Genomic DNA, 21,798 nt, shown 5'->3' with positions numbered 1-21,798 from the left:
CGAGAAGGAGCTCCTCCAGGAAAGAGTGCCGTGCCCAGGTTCTGTATTCATTCCTAAGGAGGTGGGGCCCATTACTAGCACACCCATTTCATAGAAGAAGAAACCGAGTTGCAGAGAGATTAAATGACTTGTCCGAAACCTCAAGGGAAGTGAGTGGTGACGCTGGGTGAGAAATCTAGTGGGTTTAATCACCAGGTCGGCTGCAAACTTTCATTTAGCTGCTCAGCTGGGTTTAGTGTGGCAGTGCCACAGGTGAGACAGAGGAGTTGAGTTCTGATGGCAGGGGCTGCCTAGGTCACAGGCTGGTTCCCTTTTTTTCCCGATCAAGTCCAGAGGGACATGGTTGGAAAACCTCTGATTTGTCCAGGCCTCTTGTTTCAGGAACTCTGGGGCTAGGGCCACTGATGGAGGGAGGGGCCAGGTGAGCTCTTTGCTCCTCTTCCTGTCAGTCTTCTGGGTGGAAGGGAAAGGCAGGGACAAGGCCGGAGCATGCCGGTGCCTGCTCATGCCTTGCTCCAATACTTTGCCCTAGTATTCTGCCCTGTGCTTTCACTATTATAAAACAAGTCTTTCCACTCTAGTAAAGCAAGGCCGGTGAAAGTGAAGGGAAGAAATAGAGCTGAGCTTGGAGAAATTTAAAAAAAAAAAAAAAGGCAATATATACCAGAAGGCCCAGATGAGGCCCAAAGTGGATTCTTTGGCCAACTTCTAATGAAGCTGGAGGCCTTCTGAGACAGACGGTGAAAAAAAAGAAAGAAAAAACCAACACAAAGAGTCAAGAGCAGAAATAAATAAAATAGAATAAGGGCATCATCGCAGGCCCTGCAATACCAGAGAGAAGATATAAGGAACCTTACCCCCATAAATTTAATTTAGAGCAAATGGATGAATTTCCAGAAAAATATACCACATTGCAAGAAGAAATGGGAAAAAAAAAAAGAAGAGTTCTTAAAACTATTAAAGAAATTGAATCAGTCATTGAAAAGCTTCCCACAAAACCTCCTCGGGTTCAGAGGACTTGAACAGCTAATTCCCTCAACCATGTAAGAAACTGATTATTCCAGTCTTGCGCAAGCTATTCCAGAGAATATTCCAGAGCATGCACCACTCGACTTGCTGTTTTCTGAGTCTTACATAATCTTGGCATTAAAAGCAAAGCAAACAATAACAACAAAAAACTTGTTAAGAGCCATGTGAGAAAAGAAGATCCCTAGATCATCCCTTCAGACACATGGTCCATTCTGTTCCGTTCTGTTCTCTACCCTGGGAGGCCAAACGACATGGGTTATGCCAGGGGATTGCCAGGTGCCTCTAAAACCTGGGTCAGGTTTTAGCCTCTCTTAAGGTGGCTCTTCATGGCTCTCTGTGTGCAGGTTTGGGGACTCACTATCCGACCTTTCCTGTTCAGATTGAGGGATGGTCTCCATGCCAGTTCTAGCCTCAGAGGACCCCTGTGGTTTCTCCGTCCCACCCCCATCTTTGTAAATAGCTCTTCTCAAATCCTTTCCATTGAAGTGCCGTCTATGTCTTGTGGGAGTTCCAACAGACACAGGTCTGGGGCCCCAGGAAACAGACCTTCCTTCCATGTGGGATTCTGAGATGGGGCGGCCCAGAGGTTTTGGGAACACAGTGGAAAGGGTCACAGTCCTGGTGTTGGTGGTCATCTCGATGACTTAAGTGTCAAGCCCTCCCAGGGATACAGGAAAGTTTGAAAACCAGAGATGGACAGCGTGCCCCTGCCAACTCTGAGGCACAGCCAACAGCCTGGATGGAGCTGTTAGGGGCCCGCCTTTCTCTCATGACCTCAGCAGAGCAGATCCTAATCCCCGGATAAAGGGAGTGTTACTCTGGCCTTCCCAGGGATACAGTTAGGGGATGGCTGAGCAGCTCATGCATAATGGATCCGTTCCCAACAGACCACTTCCCGGAGCCTTTGGATTCTTTCCTAACAGTCCAGAAAGTTCTGGCACTTCTGCTTCATTAAATGTAAAGTTCAAGCCCAGACTTCCATCAGCCAATTCTGGCTGACAATTAGCACCACTCCCAGGTACTTGTGCTAGCACATTAAATCCTAAATTTGGTTGATTGAGTCCTACGTATTATTCTCCTTAGTCTAACACCCTTAAAAATACGCTTAGACACACACACACACATACACATACACACACACACACACACACACACACGCACCCCTCAAACTTTCCTGGAAATTGGGTGGGTAAGGGCATGCTGAAATCCTCCCAGCCATAAGGCTTCCCATCTGTTCCTTCTGCTTTGGGTCTTAATAACAGGGAAGAGAGGCTGTTTAGGAGCCTAGGATCAGGAGTCAGTCAGACATGGGTTCAAGTTCACCAAGGCTGTGTGACTTGGACCAAATTGCCAACCTCTCTGAGACTTGAAGGGGAATCTTAATCGTGAGGTTGGGTCAGTCACTAAGACAATGCATGGAAAGTGTTCAGCACAGTGCTGGTTGTTTGCATTTCTAGCGTGTTTTGGGTCATGCGGATGCTGGTGATCTGGGGCCCCGCTTGGAGAACCACGAATAAAACAGAACCGTGAGTTTGCAGGAATGGGACCAGGAGTGGCAGAAGCTGGGTGGCAGTGCTTATTAAACAAGCAGAGACAGGGTGGGCACAATTGCCCCCAAGAAGCCATGGGGCTGGCGTGGGAATCCGAGTTCTTTGGTCAGCCTGGATTTGTGGTCACCAGGGTAGAACCCTAGAAATGAAATGGACAGGAAGCTTACAAGGGTGCGGGCTGACTTCAGGAAGAAAATTCTAGTGGGTAAGATCGTTGAGTCCCTGTGGAAGAGACTCCTGCCTCTTCTCCAGTTATCTGATCAAAGCCAGTTCAGACCTGGGTCTCCTCCATGAGCAGAGGCCAGTCCCTTTGAGGGAGGCCCCAGCCATCCTGGATTGCCAGGAGAGCGGCAGGACACTTGGTGAAACCTGAATTTTTGATAATGAGGGTGTGATTTCTTAGCATAGATAAGTCCCTTGCAATATATTTTTTTTGCTAAATCTGGCAGCCCATAGATCTTCTGTAAATCTTCCCCCTCAACCTTACCCAGAAGAACCTGCCACCCAAGGCCAGATAACTCTGCACTGGAGAAAGAAAAAAATGAGACCTTCTGGGGTCCTTTGCTAAAGGCTCTAGGAGATTCTTCCTTCTGACTGAGAATCATTTGAGACCTGTTTGAATTCTCTTCCATCCATGAAGACTTCCTAGACCACACAGAGTTCACGGAGGATCTGACCTCACCGTGAAGTGAGGGACCCATGGCCTTCCAGGACAAGCCTCGAAACTGCCACTCTGAGAAACTGGGTCACCTTTCAGGTTTTCTCTGGACCAGTGCAGTCAGAAATGAGTATTTACCACGACACCAAAAGTCTAGGAGCCACAGGGGCCCTCCTCTGCAGGAGGGTTATCATTTAGGAATAAAGCAGGAATGTCTCAGGCACCTTGAGGTGAACCCCATCCCTAGCCAGTGGGGGGTCCACATCTTGAGTTGCCCATTTAGGTGTTTGGGGTTCTTAGATTCTGCTACCCCCTTTTTTGGGCAGGGGAAGTAAAGCCTCCTTCGCTGACTGCCTGTAATTGTCCCTTCCCAGGACCAAATAAAAAAATACTGAAAAGCCTTTTACTTGGTATATACTGACATGGAGGAGGAGGAGGAGGAGGAGGAGGAGGAGGAGGAGGAGGAGGAGGAGAAGGAGGAGGGGGAGGAGGAGGAGGAGGGAGGAGGGGGAGGGGAGGAGGAGGAGGGAGGAGGGAGGAGGAGGAGGAGGAGGAGGGAGGAGGGGGAGGGGAGGAGGAGGAGGGAGGAGGGAGGAGGAGGAGGAGAGGAAGCTTTTCTGTTGGGCAAGCATTCTGTGGAAGAAGTTTTATCTTCTTAAAAACAATGCATGCTGGCTTAGAATACTTAGTACAATCTGCAGATTCAGGAATGACCCAGAACCACTGGGGAATCATTTTTTTTGGGGGGGGGGCTCTTTTTTCTTTACTCATGAAAACATTAGGAATTTTATGAGATATAGGTTAAAATGGCTTTGTTATTAATGCTCTGTCAAAGTCATTTTACACCTTTCATAACTTACTTTCTTAATGCCTGGATGGTCTGGTTTTGAATGGAAGCATTAGACCTGACCTAGACCACTCTCTGCCATTGACATCTAGTCGATTTTCCTGGGATTCTAAATGACACCAAGAGGCTGTTCAGAAATCTTTATTGACATCACTGTTTACCTCGGAGTCAGGGAAGTGGGCTGCCTGGATCCATAGTACAAATAGTTTCAGGCTATGAAAACACTTTATGATTGATTTTAATGTATTGGAACACAGCTGCATATCACCACAAATATACCAATCTTCCAGGTGTAGCTTGACTAACTTTTATAAATCTCCGTATGCATCATGTAGCCACCACTGACATCTAGACTGGCATTTCTACCATCCCTGGACAGTCTCTGGGTCCTTTCCCAGTGGATGTTTCATCCATTCCAGAGGTGGATGCTGCTATGACCTCTGCCATCACTGATTACCTGATTGTCATGTAAATGGAATCATGTGGCAGGCACTCTGTTGGGTCTGAAATCTTCTGCACCGTGTAATGCTTCTTAAAAAACATTTTAATAGTCTCTCCTTTTTCATTGCTAAGTGGTAATCCACTTTATGAATGTACCATAGTGTGTATCCACATTTAGCCTGCTTCTAGTTTGAGCTATGATGAATGGAGTTGCTATGAGCATTTTGGTTTAAGTGTTCTGTGTCTACAAAAGCAGGTTTATCTTAAGGATTTACGCAGAAGTGGAATTTCTGAGTCACAGGATAAAACATGTGTCTGATTTTACGAGAAACCGCTGAACAGTTTACCAAACTTCCCACCAACAATGTCCAAGAGATTTCGTTTGCTTCATCTTGCACCGATGCTTGGAACTATCAATGTTTTCTATTTAAGACGTGAGCGTGGGTTGATAGTAGTATTTCATTTTGCATTCAATTGCATTCTCCTGGTCACCTGTAATATTGAGCTGCTTTTTAATATATTCATACATTATTTGAATAATTTTGTGAAATTATTTGAATTATTTTGTGAAAGGCCTGTTCACATTTTTTCTCCATTTTTAATGAGATCGTTGTTTTTCTCTTATTAATTTGTGAGAATTCCTTATCTAGTCTTGATTAATGTGTTTTTCATACACGGTATGAAATAAGTTCTTCCAGTCTTTGGCTTGGCTTCTTACTTTCTTAATATCTTATTCCGATGAATAGTTATTTTCGGTTTCAGTGAAGTCCAATGCACTTGCCTATTTTTACCGTATGGTTATGGGTTCTATGTTTTGTTCATTTCCCACCCTAAGACATTTACCTATGTTTTCTTCTAGGTGTTCTTTGGCTTCAGATTTCATATTTGGGAGGCTAACCCATTCTAAATTAGTTTTTTGTGTATGGTAAAGGAACTCATTTTTTCTATATACGATTACTCCTGAATCATTTACTTGAAAGTTTTCTTTTCCTTCATTGCATTACTCAAAAATCAAATCAATGTGTGTATGTATGTGTGAGTGTGTGTGTGTGTGTGTATGTGTGTGTGTGATATTGATTTTTATGTTAGCTTGCCTGGACCCATGGAGTACCAGGATATTTGGTCAATCATTATTCTGGGTGTTTCCATGAGTTTGTTTTGGGATGAACTTAACACTTAAATAGGGAGACTGGGTACAGCAGATTGCCCTCCCTAAGGAGGGTGAGCCTCATCTGATCAGCTGAAGGCTTGAATTAAACAAAAAAGGCTGCCTCTTCTTTGATTGAGAGAGAATTTTCTACCTGCTCGCCTTTGGACTGTGACATGAGATTTTTCTTCCTGTTTTTGGACTGGAATTAGGATACCATTGGTTCTGCCGGGTTTCAGATTGCGAAGTCACTTCATGGGTCTTTGGGACTTGTCAACTTCCACAGTCATGTCAGCCAATTCCTTGTAATCTCATTCTCTGTGTCTCTTTATTTATCCATTATCTTATCTACTTCTCTGAAGAACCCTGACTAATGCAGATTTATCTATCTAATCTTTATAAATAGGTAAATTCTATGTGTATTATGCAACTACTTTGCTAAAATCTTTTTTGAACTCTCTACTTGGCTCAAATGATCTGTTGCCTACTCTTATGCCAATAAAGCACTATACTAATTATTGTTGTTTTATGGTGATTTCTGAAATCGGATAATGCATATTTTTCAACTACATTTTTTTCAAGGTTGTTTTAGCTATACTTAGTTCTTTGCATGTTCACATAAATTTCTACATAAAAAAAAGACAGTGGGGGATGTAATCATGAATGCTTTGACTCTTTTCTTTCTTTCTTTTTTTTTTTTTGGTTCCTGAAATAAAATTGTTTACTGGGCCATTCTAGAATCTAGCTAGACCAGGTCCAGGGACAAGTGCCCACAACTACCAACATCAGGGCTGAGCATCACCTGGCAAATATGCCACATTGATGCTTAGTGATAAATATTGTTGAGTTTTCTACTCTGTAAGTGGGGCTTATATCTCTCCATTTATTTAGGTTATTTATTTTTCCTTTAGGTATGTACAATAGTCTTATGGAGATGGCACACATCTTTTTAAGTTTATTCTTATCTATTTTACATTTTTACAATTATACAATAGGTGGCATTTGACATTTTCAATATTCCAATTGTTCTTTATTAATATACACACATTCAACTAATTTCTGTGTATTAACTTAAATTTCTTTGGTCTTGAACAATGCACTCATTAGTTCTGGTAGTTCTTGCAGGTTTTCTTGAGTTTGATATGCATGATCATGTCATCTGTAAATGGCATTTTAAGTTCTTGCTCCCTAACCTTTCTATATCTATTTGTGGTTTCTTGGCTTCCCGCATAGACCAAGGTCTTGAGAACTATGTGTAAAGCAGCAGGAGATGCTGGGTATTCTGACCTTGCTCTTGACCATTTAGGGTGCTCTTCTTACCTCTCCTAAGATCTGTATTTCCAGCTGAATGGTTTCCCATAAGTCTTTGGACTTTTTTACAGTGAAATATTGTTCTGGTAACAAATGCACTCAGCCTTTGTCTTTCTGAAGACATCATTAGATTGAAACAACACTATGAATACAATTTACCCGCTTGATGTGTTGACACCCAACCACTGCAGAATGTAAATTTTTTTTTTCCCAGATACACAGGAAACATTCATCAAACTGACTGTATGATGAACTACAAAGCAAGTCTCAATAAACACAAAATATTTGCAAATATAAAGAATATATATATTGAATCATTGTGGAATTAGATTAAAACAAATAGCAAAATGATTACTTCTTGTAATATGTCAAAGCTTGAAAAGTTAGTCATGTTCATCTAAATAATTCACAGATTAATGATGAAATCTTTAATAAATCTTTCCTGAAAATATGTTTTGAAATAAATCATGACAATGTGTCTGTCATATCAAAATTTGTGGGGATAGAGTGCAAGCTGTGTTTAGAAGTTTCCTAGACTTAAATGAGTCTATGAAAAAAGAGAGCTTCAAATGAATAATCTAAGTACTCAGCTCAAGAATTAGAAATAGCATAGAAAATGAAACCCCCAACGTAGAAGGAAACATCTTTTATGGTCCTAGCTGTAGAGGGGCTTGAAAAATCTTAGCAAATGGAACCCAGCCATGTCCGAAATAAGAATAGGTTGTCACTCGGTTGGTTTGACCAGAGGAAATACCAGCTGGTTGAAAATTGGAAAACCAATGAATGTGTTTCACCACAATTACAAAATAAAGTAGGAAAAAAAATTCCAATTCTCTGAATAGAAAATCATCTGAAATTTCAAAAGTCATCTATGCTAAAGGGGGAACAAAAAAGCTGAGCAAACAAGGAAGTATAAGAAATTTCTTTAGAGTATTTTATAAATATCCTTTAGCAAGCATGACACTTAATATAGAATATTGGAACTTTCCTTTGTGAGCAGGGCCAGGACAAGAATGTCCACTTCCATCAACGTCGCATGAAGCGCCTCATGAATTGCAGCACAAGGCAATTTTGTGCTGACATAGAATTATAATGATTATAGAGGAAGAAGTAAAACTGTCATGTTTTTACATGAATCATTGTCTGAAAGACATCTGAGTCTACAGATAAGCTATTATAGTTAATAAGTAACTTTAGCCTATTTATTAATAATACAAAAATTGATTTTACTTTTATACCTAGGTGACTGACGTTAAGTAAGGCCATTTCTTAAGTGACATAATTTCCAAAGACTTATAAAAGCCTCAAATACTAAAGAATAACTCTGACAAGACTCGTGCAATGAATGTGTAGAAAATTGTTAAGCATTATTGAGAAGAGTTAAAGAAGGTAAGCCCATGCACACGAATTGGAAGAGGCCATATGATCAATTTGTCAGTTCCTCTCCAAACCCAATGCCATCTCAATTAAAATCCAAGAAAAATTCCTCCACTTACTAGAGAAAACATTTGTCCTTTGGTTGGGGGGGGGAAATTGGCATACTTCACTTAGCATAACATTTTCCAATTCCATCCATTTAACTGCAGATATAACAAATTAGATCAAATTAATTAATTAATTAATTAAAAATATCCAAGCAAGGGTTTCATGGAAATCAATAAGATTATTCTCAACTTCAGAGAAATACAAAAAAAAAAAAAAAACAACAACCCAAAAATAGTCAAGAATTTTAAAGAACAACAAAGTTTTAGAACTTATGCTATCAGATTTTAATCCTGATTAAAAAGCTATAGTCATTAGAACTTATCCCATTGCTCCTAGAATAGATAAATATACCAAGGGAACAGGTTAGATGGTATAGAAGTAGGACCATACTTGTATGCACATTAGATTTATAACAAAGTTTGTACTTCTGAATAGTTAGAAAAAAAAATAGCCTTCGGAATAACCAATTCTGGATTAATGGAAAATTCATATGGGACAATCAAATCTTGTCCCCTACCTTTCAGCGTGCACAAAAATTAATTAATGGTGAATTGCAGCTCTAAATGTGAACAGAATAAAAAGCTTTTAGAAGATATCCTAAGAATATATTCATGATCTTGAGTTTAAAAATATTTTTTTAACAGAAAGCAAAATCATTGTCCATAACAGAGCACAATGATACATGAACTCTGTTAAAGTTATAAACCTGTTTTCATCAGAGACCATTTTTAATGGTCACAGATTGTGAGAAGACTTTTTTTCAATTCATATGTCTGGCTAAGGATTCCTATTTGGAATACAGAAAATATTTCTAATTCATAACAAAAAACCCCCAGACAATCTAAACAAAAGTAGATGAAAGAATTCAATTAAAACTTCATTAAATAATATATTCAACAAACTTTTGAGTAGATGAGCAACCTCATTAGTCATGTGAGAAACACAAATTAAAACCACAAGGTGGGAGTATACATGTAATCAGAATGGTGAACTAAAACAAATGGGCGACAGTGGGTGTTGCAATACCAGATGTAAACGGCTCACATTCTCCTCTTCCCATCCATCCGTCCATTCATCCATAGACCCATGAAAATATGTAACATCCATCTCTATCTAAATTATCTATATATATGACCACCTACCTACCTATTCATCCGTGGAGTTGTTTGAACCATTTGAGCTTACCTTGCAGGTAGGATGCCTAATTACCTTCAGTGCTTCAATGTATATTTCTTTAAAGCAAAGAGCCGGGGCATGGTGGCACACGCCTGTAATCCCAATACCTCGGGAGGCTGAGGCAGGAGGATTGCGAGTTCAAAGCCAGCCTCAGCAACAGTGAGGTGCTAAGCAACTCAGTGAAACCCTGTCTCTAAATAAAATACAAAAAATAAACAGTGCTGGGGATGTGGCTCAGTGGGCAAGTGCCCCTGGGTTCAATCCTCGGTACCCCCCCCCAACCAAAAAAAGAAAAAAGAAAAGTACTCTCCTTCAGAACAACAGGACAAACACCAGAGTCAGAAAATTAACATCAGTCCAGCATTATTATCTGATCCAGACACCCCATTCAAATTTTGTTCATTGTCCCAACAATGTCCTTTATGGATTCGGGATCCAATCAAGGTCATGGGAGGTACTTAACTGTTCTGTCTCTCTAGTCTCTGTCAATATGAACAGTCCCTCAGTCTTTTCTTGTCTTTATGAGCTGGACAGTAAGGCCAGTTACTCAGTAGAATCTCTCCTGGTTTCACTGGTCTGGGGCTTTCTCACGATTAGGTCCAGCGCGTGTGTTTCTGGCAGGAGACTATTGGAAGCAATGCTGTGTTCTCAGTGGACACTCCCAGGAGCCCCACATGATCTGTCCCATTACAGGTGATGTTAACTTTTATTACTTGGTTAAATATTATCTGCAGTTCTCTTCTCTTATTAATGACATGTGTCAATTAATAAGTATTATGTGCTTATTAATTAATAAGTTCTTCTTAGTTATGTATGGGGAGAGACTTTGAGGCTATGTCAGTGGTATGTTCTTTTTTAATGTTATTGTATTTTTTTGTACCTTTATTTTCTTTATTTATTTTTAATGCTAGGCAAGCGCTCTACCGCTGAGCCACAACCCCAGCTCTGAGTCTGTTCTTAATTATATTCTCACCTGTTGGTTTCAGCAACTACAGAGGAGTCTTGCCTGAATCAATTGTCACTCTGATGGTCACCAGATGGTCATTTCCCTAACCCCACTGTTCCTTCTATATTTATTGATTAGCAATTAAGTTAGAACTTTTCCTTCTCTGATTTTACTCAATGGGTTAGAATAATTATTTTGCATTTTGAAAATTATTGCATTTATTTTGGTGATCGAATTGTTCCGATTGACATCCATGAGCCTATTTGAACGGGTTCTTGTGTGTTTTTGAGAGCTATACTTTGTTTTTCTTTAATCCAATAAGATATTCCAACTCTAGAGTCAGCCCTTTATCCCAGGGGCTCTTGATTTCTTTAGTGGGGAGTATTTATAAATTGGGCACTTGGTGTTCATATTGCTACATGTTTGTCATTATTTCTAGGTTTTCTCAGTGACTATAACCAATATGCGTGTTTGTGTGTGAGTGTGTGTTTGTCTAGTTCTAGGTTTATCTCTATACCCTGTATGCTTGCTTGCCTGATATTATCTATCTATTTATCTATCTCTCATTTGTTTATCTATCTATTCATCCACCCATCTTTACCATAGGTTCACACCACAACTTCCAATTCTAGGTTAATATAATAAATAATAGCACAAGTTTTTTTTTTAACCTTTTCTTTCCAATAATCCACATTTCTAGGAAACTTCTCTAACAGTGAATGACTTGACTTCCATGATCTTTGATCCATTTATTTATTTGCTCAGTTCATTTCTATGTCATCATTTTCCTAGCCACGTGGCTACTGAGTACCATCCCTATCCATCCTGACTTGTGAACTACCCACTGGGACCCAGTCCTGGTGCCAAAGAACACGCCTTTTTAAGTCCCTGATCTTGGTCCCAGGCCCAGTGAGTGCACCAACCAAGTATGCTGGCCCTGACCCCTGGCTACTTGCTAGTCAAGATCCAGACATTGACCAAGGACAAGGGGGAAAATTTTGTCTGTATAAAATAATGAATCAGTAAAACAGGAACTGATGCTAGGACCTATGTGCAGACACATTTGGGAAGGGACCTCAGGGATCAGGACCCAGGGGGCAGCAGAATGAGATGGGGACAGAGGAGAAACAATACAAACCACATGGTCAAGGTCAACCTTGTGAGCAGTGGGGACTGATTCTCCTGGAACAACCTTAGAAGCTTACAGAATAACTCCCGGAGTCCACCACCGGAAGGAGCGGTTTAAACATCTGCTTCCACCCAGCCTTGGTAGAAAGCTCTTGCCCCGAGGGCTCACTTCTCCACGCTTCTGAGAAGTGAGGCAAGTAGCCGGCTCCTCACCCTAGGCAGAGCCTGCGGGAAGAGAGAAAGAAAAAAGTAGCACACACCGAGCAGAAGCCTAGAGAGGGTGCTGAGTCACAGCCCAAACCGTCTGCCCGAGCCAGGGTGAAGTCAAGGTGAACCTCAGAGGAGCAGCCCTCGGTGGTGACCGCCCCAGTTCTTTGTCCCCAGTTTACAAAGTAGTGAGCTGGAACTCACAGATAAGAACCAGTTTGTGGAAGAGTGTGGACTTTCAGACACTAATGTTCAAGTCAGGGCACATATAAAAATCTCAGCTGCTTTAAAATCATGCCTTATCACATGTACATCAGCTGCGGGCAGATAACAAATTATGAGCCTGCTTCCCAAACCTTCCAAGGCAGCAGGGAGGAGAGGCTGACCCTGATGCTGTGTGGGTCAGAACTTTCTCCATTGTAAAGCAGGCCCTGATACGGAGCCGGCAGCTCATCAAAAGCACACGGTCAGGGAGCCACTCAGACAGAATTGGATGCTTGTGTGACATGGCCCCGGGATGGGTATGGGTTTCCTTCTCTTTGTGTCTTGACTTTTAAATTCAATTAATATGTAATTTTGCACTTTATCCTTAAACATGATGTACACAACTATTACGTGATCACAAATTCTTCATAAATAAAATAGGCAATTGCTAGGAGCTGAAAATAAAATTTAAAAAAATGATGATATAATTATTCAAGTAGTGTTTGACCCCATTGCACAACAGTCACAACAGTGGTTTGAAGTGTAATGGCATAATCCCAGAGTACAAGTGAATGAAATTGGAGTTGGGTCTTTTGGTTGTATGTCCGTTTTAGGGGTGAATCTTCATGCCTTTGGATTCTGGGACTTGGGGTCCAGGATGAACCCTGGACCCAATTTTCTATATGCCCAGTTTGGCCTTGAAGCTGTGGAAAAAAGAGTTTAGAATTGGATAGAGCCCTTGCCTGCCTGCTATCATCTGTCTGTCTATCTATCTGTCTGTCTGTCTATCATCTATCTCCAGCTGCTCACAAAGTTGACCTTGACCATGCAGTGTGTATTGTTTTTCCTCTGCCCCCATCTCACTTTGCTGCCCCCTCAGTCCTGATCCCTGAAGGCACTTCCCAAATAAAGTGTCCTCACATAGGTCCAGCCTCAGTTCCCATTTTCTTCATTCATTGTTCTTACAAGCAAAATTTCCCCCTCTGTTTCCCACTCAGCTGCTCCTCTGCTGCTGTATTGCTCCGAATCTTCGGCTGTGCTACTTTGAATTTTGGTGGGGACTTGTCTGCAGACAGGTGATGTCAGACTCAGGGCTGATTTTCCAATAAGCAGCGCCCCTGGCCTGACTCTATGGTTTTCATTTCCAAGCACTTTCCCTCCCCACTCTGCCCCTGTTAACAGACAAGGCCATGTTTTCAAGACCAGTGAGGGTAACAGCTAGAGGGATCTGTGAGGTCTTTGGCCGGATCCCCTCACTTCCTTCCTGTGACACAGTCCTGTCTCCACTTTTGGATGGGGCATCTTAATGCCAGAGGAAACGGTCAGGTCAGGTTTGGGGATCAGAATCCAAGTCCCCTGCCTTCTGGGATTCTAAGTATGCTGGAGTTGTGGCATCTCTCCACATGATCCTGAACCAGGCCCTGTGGGGTTGGTTCGACAGGATAATAAATCTCTTTTCTCTTCATGAGGGGTCTGGTCTGTGCGCCTCCATGTGGGGGGATCATGTGTCTCAAAGACAAGTCACTAGGTTCTTGGAGTATAGGGACTCTTGAGCTTAAGAGGCTACCAAGAAGAGAAGGTACCATGCCTTTAAATGGATGCTTGCAAGTTCTTGGGATTGAGGATATATATAGTGATCATGATGTCTTAGTCCATTCCTGCTGCTATAACAAAATACCTTAGGCTAGGTAATTTATAAACAGCATAAATTTATTTCTCTAAGTTCTGGAGGTTGGGAAGTCCTAGATCAAGGCACTAGTAGATCTGATATCTGGCGAGGTTCTGTTCCTCAAGGATTGCATGTATCCTCACAAGGTAAAAGGGCAGAACAAGCTCCCTCCAGCCTCTTCTATAAGAGCGCTCACATCACTCAGAAGGGCAGACCCCTTGTGAATTACTCAGCTCCCAAAGGCCCTGCCTCCTAATACTACCACAATGGATGCCAGGTGTTTTAGGCAGTTTGTGATCACTGTGATCAAAATACCTGCAAAGAATAATTTAGAGGAAGAAAAGTTTATTTTGGTTCATGGTTTCAGAGATTTCAGCCCACGGTTAGTCAAATCCATAAGCTCTTGGTCAGAGTGATGCAGAATATCACGGCAGAGGGCATAGCAACCAGAAAGCAGAGAGAGAGAGAGCTCCACCCATCTAGGACAAAATATTAAAACCAAAGGCGACCTACTACCTCCAGCCTCACCCTACCCAGCCACTCAGTTCATCCACTGATTAATCTCATCATTTCACCTCTGAAAATTCTTTCATTGCCTCACACATGAGGCAATTTTGGGGAATCCCTTATATGTAAACCATAACACAAGGGCTTGTATATGGTTTGTCCCCAAGGGCTTGGGGACAGTATGGCGATGTGGAGGTAGTGGGACCTCTAAGAAGTGAGGCCTGGTAGAAAGCAGGGTGGGTCATGGGGCTCCACCCTTGTGAATCAGTGCTGGTCTCTAGGAGTAGTTTGGATCTCACAGGAATGAGTTATCTGGAGAGTGGGTTGTGATCAAGCAAGGCCACCCCATGTGCTTGGCCCCTTCTGCATACAGCTATTTCCCTCGTTGATTCTCTGCCATGTGGTTACTGCAGTCAGGGGCTCCTTGCAAGAGGTAGTACCATGTTTCTAGTCACCAGCCCAATAAACTTGTTTTTTTATCCAGTGTCCGAACGCAGTTTTTTTTTTTGTTTGTTTGTTTGTTTTTTTATAGTGACACTTAAATGAACTAAGACACGGGGAGAAATGTGATCATGAGTTTTGGAGGGACACAAACATTCAGAGATAAATTAATTTTGAGTCTCAGAACTGCCATCGCTTTCAATAGTTGCTTTGTGAAATGGCAGGAGATGGGCTCTGCGCTAGTCCCCTGGTCCTCCCTTTACAGCCTTCTCAGTAGCACCACCGTGTCTGGCTCATTCCACCTCACTTCTCCTTCAATGTGACCTTGCTCAGACCCTCGACGTCTTTCTGCTTCACTGCAGTGGGATGCTCTCAGTCCCTTCCCTTCCTCATGCACCGGTCACCAGGTTGTTCTTCCTGATGTGTGGCTCTAAATGTGTCACTCTCCTCCTGTGCTATTTGAAAACTTGCAGCGAGTCCCTATTATCTGCTAACCTGCTAATCTAAAGTTCTAGAGCCCCTATGATCTGGATCTAACCTTTCTAAAACCCCAAACTCCCCTGTCTTTTCAGAGTCTAGCTGAGTGGGATCCCTCCTTCCGGGCCCCTGCCCTCTTCTCCCCCTTCTGCAATAGATCACATACACCATCCCTCAGGACTGTCATGTTGAAGGGTCCTCTTCATGAGAAGCCCTAAGTGGATGTGGGTTGTGGACATCTAGTTTCCTTGGAGGTCTGGTCTCACTCCTGAGGTATTACTCTGAGTTGGAGATTTAATTAGGTGGAGAAAATTGGGCTTATGGAGAAAAGTTTGTAGACTGTCCCAAAAGATCCAAGAGAAAGACTTTGGGCAAAGATAGGTGTGTTGAGAAAAACGGGCGTGGAGATCCTAACACACAGGGAGAGCTGCTCCTACCAAGTTCTTCCTGAACCTCAGTCGAGTCCAATCCAGCCCAAACCATCCTGTGGGGTGGCAACATACACCCCAACTCCAACCTCTGCAGCTGTGTTCTGCTTCTCAGTTAAATGCTACTATGTGCAAAATAAGAGTAAGTAGCTTAAAATGATATATTTTTCCCATAAAAGATTCCAGAATCATATCATGACATTATTTTAAACATAACATAACTTGAAAGGGCACTGTTTCCCCCCGAAATAGAGAATAAAGAAGAATGTGTATGTATCAATGCCCTTGGATGGATCTCATAATCCCCTCAGGTGGGTGGGAGGGAGGACAATGACATGTTGCCAGGAATTTGACTTCATAGACAAAATAAATAAATAAATAGAACCACATCACCAGGATTTTGCATTTTACATTCACTTTATTTGGCGTATTAAGTCAAAATATAATTGACTTAAATATGATTAAGAATTATTGTGTTTTGAATTAATAAGCAAAGCACCTCTTTTCATCTATTAGGGTAAAATACTGTCACACTGCCCCTGGGGAAAATACACAGAAGATTTATCTTCAGGCTCTGACTCTCAGGCCATGTGCGAGGGTTCAAGGCTTCGGAGTTTGAGAGTTTTGGTTCAGGAGCGTCATAGAATCCTTGACCCAGTTCTCACTGGGGTCAGCACAGATCTTCTTACCCCGTTTGGTCTTGAAGCTGTGGGGGAAAGGTGGCATGGTTAGATGGAGGGTCTTGAGAAGTCGGCCCAGGTGCATGGCCCATGGGTCCCTAGACCTCATCAGCTCTTGCTGCACAGGTGAAGGACCCGAATCTGGGACATTTGGCCATGAATCCTGACCTCTTGACTGAGGGACACTTGCCTGAGGGTGCTAGGCATGGTCTACTTACATCACAGCTACTTTTGGACATTGGGTGCTGGTGATTGTATAGCTCTGCAGCTTCTGGATGGGGATCCTCCTGTTGATAGTGCTAAAGCAGCAGGTGATTGGCATCAATGGTGCACCTGAAAACAATATTGCCAAGAGTGAGACAGGCAGGAGACATGTGTGCACTCACAAGGGAAGGAGAAGGCAGGAGAAGACCTAGGAGTCACCATTGCCAAGTCCAGGGCCTGAGTCCAGATCCCAGAGATAAAACGCTACCCAAGTCGGTTTCCTCCATGGAACGATGGGGCTCCTCACTGTGGACTAGGAACAGAGAAATCTCTTCTGCTAATTCAAAACTCCTGACACGGAGAACACAAAGACCTTGCTTCCCAGCTAGTTGTCCCCATGGGCTTTACAGCAAATCTAGGTCATATGCTGAGAACCCTCTGCAGTCTTATCCTTACACAATCCCTGTTGTAAAAGCTGCACTGGATTATGATCCCAAATTTGAAACTTCAAGAAACCCTACTATGGTCCTTTCTACCCATAGTGGGAAGGGCAGCTTCCCCAAACAATGTGAGCAGGTCGATGTGTCTGCACTCAGGGTCACTTCCCAAAGTTGGTGTCAGGAGAGATCATAGGGACTGATCTTGGTGGCCTGGGGATTCAGTTCTGGCTCTGGCTCTGGCTCTGACTAACTGTGACTAGTGATGGCTCTTCCCAGCTTCTTTACCTCACAGTTCTCCATCTTCAAAGTGCAGGCGAGGCAGCCAGGCTGAGATGACGTGTGCTGTGATAATTAGAAGTTCAACGTGAGGGAAGGAGGGCTTTACCTGGCTGAGCCTGCTCCTGGGAGCTGATGGTGGCTGCTGTGAGCACCAGGCACAGAAGTGCCACAGAGACCTTCATGGTGGAGGGTGCAGGCGTGAGCTTTGGCGTGAGAGAGAGAGAGAGAGGTTTCTGGATTAGTCTCCGTCTCCCTGCTCCTCTGGAGGCTCCACCTGCCTTTTATAGGGATCAGAGAGCCTGGGCAGGGTTGGGGATCAGGGAAGAAAGAAGAACCTGAATGTGCTGAGCAGACATCAGATCCTGGGGTGATTTCCAGATAATAGAGAAGGAAGCTATGTAGTTTCTTTTTCTTAAATTTTGTAGAACAGGGGAGGAAGGATATGTGCTTCTACCCAGTAATGCCTAAGAAGTGATCTTATTGGACTACTCAGGGCTCTCATTTCTTCCAAATGGAAATGATCTGTAGGAAAGACAGACTGGCAGCTAAAGTCACACTAGAGACTGTGAGGCAAGGGTTGCCTCTCCGAGGAACCAGGAGGTCCCGGATGGGGACCCTCAGGGGTCGCCTGTGACCTTCATCACCAGCAGGCCACAGCAGTGGGGCTGCCACTGATCTTTTTACTGTCTCATTTTGTGACTTTTCCTGAATGTCATAGAATCACAGAGCAAGCAACCTTTCCAAACTGGCTCTTTTCCCTAAGCAACATGCATTTGAGGTTCCTCCATGTCTTTACAGATGTTGATAGCTTCTTTCTGTCTTTAAAGAATTATGTTATGTATGTAGCATAACATAAAATTTACCCTCCTAGCCAGTAAGTGTGCAGTTCACTGGCATCAAATATATGAGTATGTTCACATTGTTGTGCAATTAATCTCCATAATTCCCCCTCCCCTGCCTTTTTTTTTTTTTTTTTTTTTTTTTTTTTTTTGGTATCAGGGGTTGAAACCAGAGGTGCTAAACCACTGAGCCACATCTCCATCCCTTTTTATCTTCTATTTTGGAACAGGGTGTTGCTAAGTTGCTTAGGGGCTTGCTAAGTTGCTGAGGCTGGCCTGAACATGCAATCCTACTGCCTCAGCCTCCTGAGCTGCTGGGATTAGAAGCATGCACCATAGCACCAAGCCTCCAAAACTCTTTTCATTCTGTAAATGAAACTGTCTATACATTAAACCAGTACTCACCTCCTCCGAGTCCCTGGTGACCATGATTTTACTTACTGTCTTTGCAATTTTGATTCTCTACCGCACATAATTGGAGTCATAAAATATTTGACTTTTTGTGACTGTCTTACTTAGCAAAATATTCTCAAGGATCATCCAGACTGTGGCCTATGTCAAATTTCTTTTCTTTCTCAGGTTGAATAAGATTCCAAGTTATGCATCTGCCACAGTGTGCTTGTCATTCATCTGTTGATGGACACTTGGACAGCTTTCACATTTTAGCTATTGCAAGTCAGGTTACTATGAACTTGGGTGAAAAAATATCTCTCCAAGACACATTTAAATTCCTCTGGATGTATACATCTAGAAGTGGGCACAATTTAAATATCTATTCAAGACATTGTTTATTTATTTATTTATTTTGGTGCTAGGGATTGAACCCAGGGCCTTGTGCATGCAAGGCAAGCACTCTACCAAATGAGCTACATCCCCAGCCCTCAAGACATAATTTAAATCTCTTGGGCTGTATTTACTCACAAGTGGAATTGTTGCGTTGGATGATAATTATATTTTTTGATTTTTTAAAGACCTTCCCTACTGTTTTCTACAGTGGCTATGCCATTTGATATTTCCATCAACCATGAACAATGGCTTTATTCTCCCCACATTCTTGCCAAAACTTGTTATTTTCTGTCTCTTTCATAGTAATATGAAATAGATGTGAGGTAGTATCTCATTATACTTTTGACTTTCATTTTTTCTAATAATTAGTGATGTTGAGCACTATTTCATGGGCTTATGAGCTGTTCACTATATGTTCTTTGGAAAAGTGTCTATTCAAACCTTTTGCCCATTTATGAATCTCATTACTTTTAGGAGCTCTCTGTTTATTCTGTATATCAATTCTTTATTAAATATGTGATTTGCAAATATTTTCTCCTCTCCTAAGTGTGGATTTTTATTTCATTGGAATTGCTTATGATGAACAAATTTTTAAAATTGTCATCGAGTCTAATTTGTCTTTTACTGCCTGTGCCTTTGGTGCCAAATCTAAGAAGTCGCTGCCAGATCCAATGTCATGTGCTTTTGACACCATCACCAAATTCAAGGTTGCCAAGGTTTTCCCATATATTATCTTCTAGAAGTTTTATAGTTTTGAATTTTAAACTGTAAATGGACTTAGATCTATGACTCTTTTATTTTTTTATGTGTGTGTGTTTGTGTGAGAAAGCCATAAGGTCTGTTTCTGGATATTTCTTTTTTGCACATTTGTGTGGTTGCTACAGTATTATTTATTGAAAAATCTACCCTTTCTCTGTTGGATTGCCTTTGCTACTTTTTTCAAAGATTCACGGACACTATTTGTGTGGGTGTATCACTGGGCACTCAGTCCTTTTCCATTGATCTATTTGTCTTTTCCTACACCAGTACCACAGGGTCTTGAAGTCCCCTAGTGTCAATCTGCTGACTTCTTCTGTATTGTGTTAGCTTTTCTGGATCTTCTGCATCTCCATGTGAACTTGTGAATCAGTTTGTCAATACCCACGAAATACCTTCTGAATTTTGGATTGGGACTAAGCTCAGCATGTAGATCAAGTTGGGAAAAACCGGCATGATGACAATATTGACTCTTTCTGCCTGAAAACATGGAACATCTCTCCAGTTATTTAGATGACCTTGAATTTTTTTTATCAGTTTTGCATTTTTTCTTATATATATTTTCTTAGATTAACTCCTGGGTATTTTTTTTAGTGCTAATATAAATTGCATTGTTATTAATTTCAAGTTCAAATTGTTCATTGCTGATGTATAGCAAAGCTATTGAAGTGTATATACTAACCTTGTATTTTGCAATCTTGCTAAAATCACTAATTAGTTGTTTGCGTTCGTTGCTGCTGGTGGTAGTCTTCTGATTTTCTGCCTAAGATAGTTAGGTCTTCTGAAGAGACAGTTTCCTTTCTTTCTTTTCATTCTGTATATCTTTTTATTTTCTTATCTTAATGATTTAGTGAGGATTCCTGTCATGATATTAAAATTGGAGTGGTGAGAAAGAACATCTTTGTCTTATTCTTAACCTTAGGAGAAAAATATCTAGTTCTTTACCACTACATATGTTGTTGGTTGTAGGCTTTTTGTAAATGTTTATTAAGTTAAGGAACAACCTCTATATTCCAAGTTGGCTGAGGGTTTTTATCATGAATTGGTGTTGACTTTTGAGGGATGAATTTATTTTGTGAAGGGTGTGCGGTACCGGGGATTGAACTCAGGGACAACCATTGAGCCACATCCCCAAGCCCAGTTTTATATTTTATTTAGAGACAGGGTCTCACTGAGTTGCTTAGCACCTCACTTTTGCTGAGGCTGGCTTTGAACGTGAGATCCTCCTACCTCAGCCTCCTGAGCTGCTGCGATTACAGGCGTGCACCATCTCGTGTAGCTAGTGTCGGATGTGTTTTCTCTATCTGCCCATAACATCATAAGACTTTCTCTTCAGCTTGTTGATGTGACAGATTGCATTAATTAATTTTTGAAGGTTGAACTGACCTTGCCTATCTGGAATAAATTCTGCTTGGTTGTGCTGTATAATTTTTTAAATACATTGGCTTATTTGCTAATATTTTTGTTGAGGAGTTTTGAATTAATGTTCACGAGTTCAGTCTACAGTTTTTGGTTGGTGTGTAATTTTCTTTGGTCGGAAGGCATTATCTGGTTTTGGTGTCAGGTGATTCTGGCCTCATAAACTGAATTTGGAAGTGTTCTCTTTTATCCTTGATTGTGCTACATAAGGTTTACCAGTTTTCTTGTTTTTTTCAAAGAACCAATTTTGGTTTTGTTGATCTTCTTTATTATTTTCCTATTTTCTGCTCTAATTTTTCTTTCTTCTGCCTGGTTTCCATCTATATGGCTCTTCTTTTTCTCATTTGGCAGATTAGAGCTTAGATTGTTAATTTTGAATCTTTCCTATTTTCTAATATTTTTCATCTGATGTTGTCAGTTTCCTCCTAAGCATTGATTTGGTTTCATCTAGCAAATTTTGGTAAGTTGTATTTTCATTTTACATAGTTTAAAATACTCAAAAATTTCTCGAGGTCTCTTTTCTGACTCATGTATCATTTAGAAGTATGTACTTTAATCTTCCAGTATTTGGGGGGAGTTTTCAGCTCTCTCTCTTTAATTGATTTCTAGCTTAATGTCATTGTAGTCTGAGAGCATACTTTATATGATTTCTGTTTTTTTAAAATTTGTTTATAACAAAACCATGGTCCATCTTGATGAATGTTACATGTGAACTTAAGAGGAATGTGTACTTTGTTTTTTATT

At 41.5% G+C, this 21,798-nt stretch overlaps 2 protein-coding genes across 2 annotated transcripts in view; one reads left to right on the top strand and one right to left on the bottom strand.

Annotated features, from left to right (window-relative positions):
- The window catches only part of LOC114082774 (E3 ubiquitin-protein ligase rififylin), a 786,130-nt gene that overhangs the window by 639,264 nt on the left and 125,068 nt on the right, over positions 1-21,798 (top strand). The gene's annotated exons all lie outside the window — the stretch shown is intronic.
- On the bottom strand, positions 16,050-17,491 carry LOC114082784 (C-C motif chemokine 8-like). Its single transcript, XM_027923878.3, has 3 exons — positions 17,361-17,491; positions 16,550-16,664; positions 16,050-16,357 (listed from the first exon to the last, which is right to left on the bottom strand). The coding sequence occupies exons 1-3, from the start codon at positions 17,434-17,436 to the stop codon at positions 16,252-16,254; spliced, it is 297 nt and encodes a 98-aa protein (XP_027779679.2). The 5' UTR covers positions 17,437-17,491; the 3' UTR covers positions 16,050-16,251.

Source organism: Marmota flaviventris (genome assembly GCF_047511675.1).
Source record: "Marmota flaviventris isolate mMarFla1 chromosome 17 unlocalized genomic scaffold, mMarFla1.hap1 SUPER_17_unloc_1, whole genome shotgun sequence".
NCBI classification, from domain to species: domain Eukaryota; kingdom Metazoa; phylum Chordata; class Mammalia; order Rodentia; family Sciuridae; genus Marmota; species Marmota flaviventris.
Note: the sequence above shows the minus strand (reverse complement) of the source record. Positions and strands in the feature narration are given on the sequence as shown.